The following is an 8,939-nucleotide window of genomic DNA, read 5'->3' on the forward strand; positions in this document are numbered from 1 at the left end:
TAGATAGACTGCCCTGCGGCCAAGGGGGGGGGGGGTGTCAGGGAAAGGGCCACAAGGACGGCAGGGAACACACACATGTCATTGTTCACTGATCCATTCCACGCGATAATAACAATTGTCCCGCCAAAGGTTAAAACGAACAACCAATAAGTATTGTCGAAGGCTTTCATGGCCGGAATCACTGGGTTGCTGTGAGTTTTCTGGGCTGTATCACCATGTTCTAGAAGCATTCTCTCCTGACGTTTTGCCTGCATCTATGGCAGGCATCCTCAGAGGTTGTGAGGTCTGTTGGGAAACGATGCAAATGGGGTTTATATATCTGTGGAATGTTCAAGAGTTCTTTCTCCCGCCCTAAACAATTCCACAGATATCTAAACCCCACTTGCTTAGTTTCCAACAGACCTCACAACGTCTGAGGATGCCTGCCATAGATGTGGGCGAAAGGTCAAGAGAGAATGCTTCTGGAACATGGTCAAACAGCCCGGAAAACTCACAGCAACTCAACCAATAAGTAGCTTAAGCAGCTTGGGGTGGGCTCACAGAAATATGAACTCTTTCTCCAGCTTTGGCTCTTTTTTGTTTCCTAGCTAGAAAATACATACCTCTTTGGAGTAGAAATCGTAACTCTGGTATCCCAACTTTCGGGGAATGAGGTCAGGGAAATCACCTTCCGATCTAAAGAGAGAAAAGTGAAAGTAAATTAGACAGTCCACGCCATGAAAATGTGAAAGCCAGGGCTCAAGGGGCAAAAGCGAGCAGGGGTTTCGCGGGGATTTCACGAACCGGGATAAATTTCACACACACACACACACACACAGAGAGAAAGAAAGGAGCGGGAGAGCGCGCGACTGGGAGAAATGGAAACTATGTGTTTCCCCTCCGACTGGCCCCCCTCCCCTCCCTTCTTTTGGCCCCTTCCCTCCCTCCCTCCCTCCCTCCCTTTCTTAAAACAGTTGATTTGAAAGAAGCTTCGGGTGGACACTGTAGACACCAGGGCGGCCAATCAGCGCGCCGCACTCCTCCCCTGGCCAATAAGAAGCGCCACATTGTTGTCCAATGTTGTCTAATGGCAACGTGAGGCGCAACAATAGAGCGCGGCGCTGGCGGAGGGTTGGCTTTGGCTCCCTCTCGGCGGATCCGGCTCCAGCCTCCCGGGCCGAAGTTGAGGCCGAGAGACAGAGAGAAAGACAGACAGAGAGAGAGGCAGCGGAGGAGGAAGGAAAGAAGGGAAGGGAAGGGAAAGGAAGGGGCGCGCCTTCGGCTGGCTGCTCGCTCGGCAGGGCTCGGTTTTGTGGAGGAAGGGGGTCAGGAATGGCAGCGGGAGGCGACGCGGGCGCTCTCGGAGGAGACCTGTGAGGCGTCCCGGGCTGTTCTGGTCTTTCCGAGGCGAGCCAAGGGGCGGAGGACTCCCTCCATTGCGTGGGGTGCCCCCGCGACCGTGTTTTGAAGCCCCCGAAAGCCCCAAGGCTGAGCTGAGTTCCTAACTTCTGGACAGCGCTTAGGAAGTGGCCGAAAGGTCTCTCTGGGCAGATGGGTCGCGTCTCGTCGGGAAGGCGGGGGACCTGGAGGCGGTAATCGATCACTCCCACCCCTCCAGAGGTTGTATTGACTCAAAAGGTGGCCCAAGGGCCCGTATCTTGGGGGTGAAGTACTCCTGCCTCTTTGGGAAGGAAACTGGGTTCACTTGCACCAGGATTTGGAGGGAAAGGAGAAGGAGGGCCTACTGGGGAAGAGGGCAGGAAAAGGAAGGAAGGACGGCTGATTGGTTGATGGTTGGCTGAATTTGGAGAGAGAGAGAACTGAGAGGAAGTTTTGAGGAAGGATCTAACGTTTGGTAACCGAGGAAGGCTCCTCCTTGAAAGGCCTCGGGAGATCACGTAGATCCTGGGGAGGGCGTGACTGAGAGTGGGCCCTCCAAGAGTTTAATTCGGACTGACTTCGGATTAGAGTTTTGGAGCTGGGTTCCCTTGCGCCAGGATTTAGAGAAAAGGGGGAAGGAGGACCTGCTAGAGAAGAGGGAAGGCGAGGAAGGAAAGAAGGAAGCAGGAAGGGAAGGTTGGACGTTGCTTCTCTGAATTTGGAGAGAGAGAATTGGGAGAAAAAAAACTCTTGAAAAGTTTTGAGGAAGGATCTAGCGTTTGGTAAGCGAGGAAGGCTCCTCCTTGAAGGCCTCGGGAGATCAGGTAGATCCAGGAGAGAGCGTTCCTGAGTGTGAGTTTAATTCAGGCAGACTTCGGGTTAGAGTTTTGGGGCGCCGGTGCCAGGGAGCAGCGGAGGAGCAGCCCTTCCCGAGTGTAAACCAGCGCCTGGGCAGCCCTTCCGGGAGTGCAGTCCGGGCCGCGCTGGGGGAGAGAAGGGGCGAGGAGCGAGCTTTCCCGCCAGGGCGCCCCCCCGGGATGGAGCTGCGCTCCGAGATGCCTCCCGCGCCCCCCGGCCAGGCCCCGGGGCCCCCGGGCTCGGTGTCTGCGGCGGCGGCGGCGGCGGCAGCGGCGGCGGCGAGCCTGCCGGTGAGCGTGGCCGGGGGCCTCCTGCGGGGCCCTCCGCTGCTCCTGCGCGCGGCCGAGAAGTACCCGCGGACGCCCAAGTGCGCGCGCTGCCGCAACCACGGCGTGGTCTCGGCGCTGAAGGGCCACAAGCGCTACTGCCGCTGGAAGGACTGCCTCTGCGCCAAGTGCACCCTCATCGCGGAGCGGCAGCGCGTCATGGCCGCCCAGGTGGCGCTCCGCCGGCAGCAGGCCCAGGAGGAGAACGAGGCCCGCGAACTGCAGCTCCTCTACGGCACCGCCGAGGGGCTCGCCCTCGCCGCCGCCAACGGCATCCTCCCGCCACGGCCCGCCTACGAGGTCTTCGGCTCCGTCTGCGCCGCCACCACGACCCCCGAAGGAGGAGGAGGAGGAGGAGGCAGCAGCGGGGGAGCAGGAGGAGGCGCGGGGCCTACAGGTGAGCAAACCCTAGCGCCCCACCAACCCCTCACAGGCCCTGGTCTCACAACCCCCCAGTGGGCCACTTTCTCCACCATGGTCCCTGTGAAATACGCCCATATGGCATTTCCTGAGCCTGCGATGGAGGAGCAAACTTTACTTCTCTACAAAATGTACTCTGTGCCTTCCAGAGAATGGACCCTTCCCAACTCGGATCCATAGGTCTAGTGAGTGGGCTCTCCTTTCAACCCAATGGGATCTGGATCTGAAGGCCCTGCGCTCTTCACCGCCCAACTATTCCGCTTTCTGGGTTGCTGTGAGTTTTCCGGGCTGAATGGCCATGTCCCAAAAGCATTCTCTCCTGACGTTTCACCCACACCTATGACAGGCATCCTCAGAGGTCGTGAGGTCTGTTGGAAACAAGCAAGGGCGTTTTATATATCTGTGGAAGGTCCAGGGTGGGAGAAAGAACTCTTGTCTGTTGGAGGCAAGTGTGAATGCTACAATTAATTGCCTTGATTAGCATATATCTAAACCTCCCTTGCCTAGTTTCCAATATACCTCACAACCTTGAGGATGCCTGCCATAGATGTGGGCGAAACGTCAGGAGAGAATGCTTCTAGAACATGGCCATACAGCAACCCAGTGATTCCTGCCAGGAAAGACTTAGACAACACATTGTTCTGCTTTCTTTCCAAAATGCCGAATCCCACTGTGATACTGCTCAGTAGAGTTTGGATATGCAGTCCTTCGCTTCTAGTTTTTATATGTACTGCACCCCTCTCCCAGCCCAGAACAGACCCAACTTCTTTTACATCTAATGGGATTCCTACCTGTAGTCCCTGCTTTCACAATCTCACAGTTGTATTTAAGTGTGTCCCAACTTTCCTTCCAAAACAATCCACCAAAGGCAGTGTATGGACACTTCTCCCAACCTGGTTTATAAGCCCCATTCATGTATCTGTGGAAGGGGGCTTTTTTTAAAAGCCCAATGGGAGTTTGTTGGGGAATTAGAGCTGTTAGGCCCAAAATAATCCTCCATTGGGGTGATTCCACTATAAATATAGCAGAGTATCAGAAGTAAACTTCATAACTAGCAGAAACTTACCTGTGATAGGCTGGGATAAGCTTCTATTCCTTTGGATGGTTTAGGATTGCAGAGTCGGAAAGTTAGGTTCAAAAATATTTGTTGAAGTAAAAGAAATACGTTCTTGATAGAAAAGGGTCTTGGAGCTATCTAGCTTAGTCTCGTCTTCTAAAAAAGGTAAAAGGGTAAAAAGGTCAATGCAGCTACATTTTACCTAGGAAGAGGAAAAATGTTCATCCTCATAGGTAGAAAGTAAAGCAGAAAACTGGGGAAATGGCGAGTGGCCACATGGCCATCCCAGGGCAATAAAACTTAAAAGAGGAAGTTCCCTCACAGAATTCCATTGCTATATCATCAAAGGGCGAGGAGGAGGAAAGACAAAGCCCCTTTTGGGAAAAAAAAACATGCATAGGAATGTGGGGAAAGGAATCCTTCAGCTTGACCCTATCTCTACACTAGCTACTCATTGAGGACTGGAAACTTGATGACACAAGCGACGTGTGCAGTTCAGGGATGAAACCTAACACGTGTCTGGAAGGGGCCCTTTTTAAAAAGCCCAATGGGATTTGAATTTGAAGCTCCTAGTTTTATAATCTCGTTGGCTCCAGCAGGACTTTAGTATCCAACTTTCCTTCTGAAACGCATTCTGTTTTCCAATGAATGAATCAAGCCCATTCGTAGCATTTAGATTTTGCATGTACTGTGTGTATGTATAGTACACCTCTCCCAACTCAGAGCAGACCCGACTTCTTTTAAATTCTATCGTATTGGGATCTTAAATAAGGTCCCTTATAATTTCACTGGCTCCAAGGGGAATTTATTGTCCAACTTTCCTTCCTTCTTCCCTTTCTGAGAATGGACAGAGACGGTCAATTGTCTGTAGATTGTGCTGCTGTGAATTTTTCGGGCTGTATGGCCATGTTCCAGAAGCAATCTCTCTTGACGTTTCACCCACATCTATGGCAGGCATCCTCAGAAGTTGTGAGGTCTGTTGGAAACTAGGCAAGTGGGGTTTATATATATATCCGTGGAAGGTCCAGGGTGGAAGAAAGAACTCTTGTCTGCTGGAGGCAAGTGTGAATGTTGCAATGAATCACCTTGATTAGAATGGAAAAGCCTAGCAGCTTCAAAGCCTGGCTGCTTCCTGCCTGGGGGAATCCTTTGTTGGGAGATGTTAGCTGGCCCTGATTGTTTGGAATTCCCCAGTTTTCATAGTGTTGTTCTTTATTTACTGTCCTGATTTTAGAGGTTTTTTTTAAAAAATACTGTTAGCCAGATTTTGTTCATTTTCATGGTTCTTTCTCCCACCCTGGACCTTTCACAGATATATAAACCTCCCTTGCCTGGTTTCCAATATACCTCACCAGTGATTCCGGCCATGAAAGCCTTCGACAACACATTGTCTCTAGATTTAATATATTTAGACTTAAGATCCCGATCCCATTGGACTTAAAAGAAGTTGTATCTGCTCTGGGTTGGAGAAGGTGTACATACATAGTACATGCAAAATCTAGAGGCGAACGCCAGAATAGACTCAATTGGTTTTGGGGTCCATATCCGCGCACTTCTTGCTCTCATGAGGGTTTCCCTTCTTTCTCAGTCCGTCTTGGAGGTCAGAAGCGTCCACCACGAGGAGAAAGTTCGTCCACGTAATTTCAGTGGCCCCTGATTTCTCCTTGTAGGTTTATGACTAAATGCTGCTAGGCTGCTTACAGATTCGAATTGGTTTATTATGGCTATTTACTAAACGGAGGGACCTGAAGGCCGTATTATCATAACACCCCCTTTTGAATGGCCCCCTTAATTTTGATCCCTACTCCTTGTCTGTCTATCCAGCTGTGCCAATTTTGTTCACCCCATCCGAAATTCCTTCTTTCCCTCTTTGTACATCCCACGTGCGCCCAGGTTTTAGGGTTCCTCTTGTGGGGCCATTTTATCCCTCGGAGCCTTGGATCTACCTCCCAGGTGAGTAAGTGACGCCTCGGGTTGACGCCTTGTCAGCGGAAAGCTTTGCACCCCCAAAGTCAGACCTGTCGGGCCCTCACTTCCCAAGGGGCGTCCTGAGGCGCCCCCAATCCCCTCCCTCAGGTTGGGAGGGAAAGGGCGCCCCCTGCCGACCTCGGAGGCCTGACCTTGTGATCTTGTGTGCTCAATAGGCTCCCCGTGAGTCTCCCGGGAGAATAAAATGGGGATAGATTAAGATGGGGCAGGAAAGTCGTGAAAACGGGACAAGCAAAGGGGTGAGGGAGTCAGATAGTTACCCCCCCCCCCCCTTTGTTGGGGCCCTGCTTTTGAGAGACAGGCCTCCTTTTAGGTTGCTGTGAGTTTTCTGGTCTGTAAGGCCATGTCCCAGAAGCATTCTCTCCTGACGTTTCACCCACATCTATGGCAGGCACCCTCAAAGGTTGTGGGGTCTGTTGGAAACTAAACACGTGGGGTTTATATATCTGTGGAAGGTCCAGGGGTGGGAGTAATAACTCTTGTCTGCCTGAGGCAAATGTGAACCTTGCAATTGGCCAGCTTCAAAGCCCGGCTGCCTTCTGCCTGGGGAAATCCTTTATTGGGAGGTGTTCGCTGGACCTGATTGTTTTCTGTCTAGAATTCCCCTTTTTTCTGAGTGTTGTTATTTATTTACTGTCCTGATTTAGACCCCCCTTGCTCCAGCAAGAAAGGATAGCTGTGATGTTGCATATTTTCCTGGCTGTAGGGCTCTATTCTGAAGAAGGAAGGGAGGAAGATGCCAGCCACAAATGCAGGCCAAACTTCAGAAGAAAATGCTGCTAGAACAGGGCCATTCAGCTTGGAAACCACACAACACCCCAGATCTCCTTGTATGTTTCTTAGGGCCCTTCCACACAGCCATATATCCCAGAATATCAAGGCAAAAAATCCAGCAATATCTGTTTTGAACTGGGGCCTCTTCTACACAGTTGAATAAAATCCCACATTTTCTGCTTTGAACGGTATGGCAGTGTGGACTCAGCTATCTATCAGTTCAAAGCAGATATTGTGGGATTTTCTGCCTTGATATTATGGGATATATGGCAGTGTGGAAGGGGCCCTGGGTTTTGTCAATCCACACTACCAGATATTCCAGTTCCTAGCAGATAATGTGGGATTTTATTCAGCTGTGTGGAAGGGGTCTTACTTGCCCAAAGCGCACCGGGTTAAGAAGAACTTTCCCAAGCTGATATGAGACAACACAGAGGTGCTTTGGGTGCCAGTGGTCCATAGAGTCATAGAGCTCCACAAGGGCCACGCGAGAGAAAAGCTTTTAGGGTTTAGGAGTGTGTCGAGGATGAATGGATCCAACTGCAGCGGGATAGGCGTTGTGTTGAGCCAAGCTCCTTAGCAGCTGCGGCCAACCCTTCCCAAATTGTCTTGGCTAAAGAACCTCTACCCCCCCCCCCTCCCCTTTTTCTTGCGGGTCAGAGGCGTTGGGTGGGTCTGGCGCTGCGTTAGTGACGCGCCTTTCTCTTTCTCCCTCTCTCCCTTCCTCCCTCTTTTTCTCTCTGCAGAGGTGAAGCTGCAGAAGTTCGACCTCTTCCCCAAGGCGCTGCTGCCCCCCCGTTCGGCGACTCCGCAGCAGCCGCAGAGCAAGCCCTTGTCCCCCGACGGCGCGGACGGCGCTGCGGGCCCCACCTCCTCCTCCTCCCCGGAGCCTCCGCGCTCGGGCTCGGAAAACGGCGACGGCGCTGGCGGAGACTCTTCTCTGGGCTCGCCTCTCTCCAAGGGCGCCAAGGACGGGGGGGCGGGGGCCCCGGAGGAGCAGAGCCCCTTGGGCTCCATCAGCCCGCTGGGCTCCGACTCGGGCTGCTCCGAGGCCGAGAGGGAGGACCCCGGAGGCGCCTCGGCGGGGCTGGAGGCGGCGCGGAGCCACCAGCAACAGCAGCGGACGCCGCTGGACATCCTGACGCGCGTCTTCCCGGCGCATAAGCGCAGCGTCCTGGAGCTGGTCCTGGCCGGCTGCGGCGGAGACGTGGTGCAAGCCATCGAGCAGATCCTTAACAACCACCACCATCACCACCACCACCACAACCACCACCCGCACCTCTCCTCCTCCTCCTCTTCCTCCTCCTCCTCCTCGGACAAAGCGGGCGAAGAAGGCTGGGTTTCGGGACAGCCCTTGGGAGCCCCTCCGCAGCCCCATCACCGCCCTCTGCTCACTGGGGCCATGACTCCCGCCATCGGGGCGCTGGGCAGCCGCTCGGCCTTCTCTCCCCTGCAGCCCAACGCCACGCACTTCGGGGCTGCGGCGGCGGCCGAGGCCAGCGCCTACCCCTTGGGTACCCACCTGGGCCTCAGCCCGCTGCGCCTGGCCTACTCCGCCGCCGCCGCGGCGCACAGCCGGGCCGGGCTGGCTTTCATGGCGCCCTACTCCACCGCCGGGCTCATGCCCACCCTCGGCTTCCGCCCGCCCGTCGAGTACGCCTTCAGCGACCTCATGCGCGACAGATCCGCCGCAGCAGCCGCCGCAGCCGCCGCCGCCGCCGCCTCCTCCGCCGCCAAGGAGACTGCGTATCCCAACGGGCTGTACGGGCCCCTGGGGGTCAGCAGCGCGCCCGAGAAGCAGCCCTGAAGCGGCCCCAGCAGCCTTGCCTCGCAGCCAGAGGCACTCTTCGGCCCGCCGGGTGTTCTGGACTTCAACGCCCACCGCTCCTAACAGCCTCAGGCCCTTCCCTAATTCAGAAAGAAATGGGAAACGAATTAGGAAAAAATATGGGAAATTAATTCAGAAAAAATGTGGGGAATTAATTCAGAAAAAGTATGGGAAATTCAGAAAAAATATGAGGAATTATTTCAGAAAAATTGTGGGAAATTAATTCAGAAAAAGTATGGGAAATTCAGAAAAAAATTGAGGAATTATTTCAGAAAAATTGTGGGAAATTAATTCAGAAAAATATATAAAATTAATTAGGAAAAATATGGAG

General features: G+C 53.5%; 1 protein-coding gene across 1 annotated transcript; it reads left to right on the forward strand.

Moving 5' to 3' along the window:
- Nucleotides 1-1,086: 1,086 nt before the first annotated feature.
- dmrta2 (DMRT like family A2) lies at nt 1,087-8,715 on the forward strand. The gene is made up of 2 exons (XM_008109599.3): nt 1,087-2,940; nt 7,527-8,715. The coding sequence occupies exons 1-2, from the start codon at nt 2,397-2,399 to the stop codon at nt 8,585-8,587; spliced, it is 1,605 nt and encodes a 534-aa protein (XP_008107806.2). The 5' UTR covers nt 1,087-2,396; the 3' UTR covers nt 8,588-8,715.
- Nucleotides 8,716-8,939: the final 224 nt, after the last annotated feature.

This window comes from Anolis carolinensis, chromosome 4 (assembly GCF_035594765.1).
Source record: "Anolis carolinensis isolate JA03-04 chromosome 4, rAnoCar3.1.pri, whole genome shotgun sequence".
NCBI classification, from domain to species: domain Eukaryota; kingdom Metazoa; phylum Chordata; class Lepidosauria; order Squamata; family Dactyloidae; genus Anolis; species Anolis carolinensis.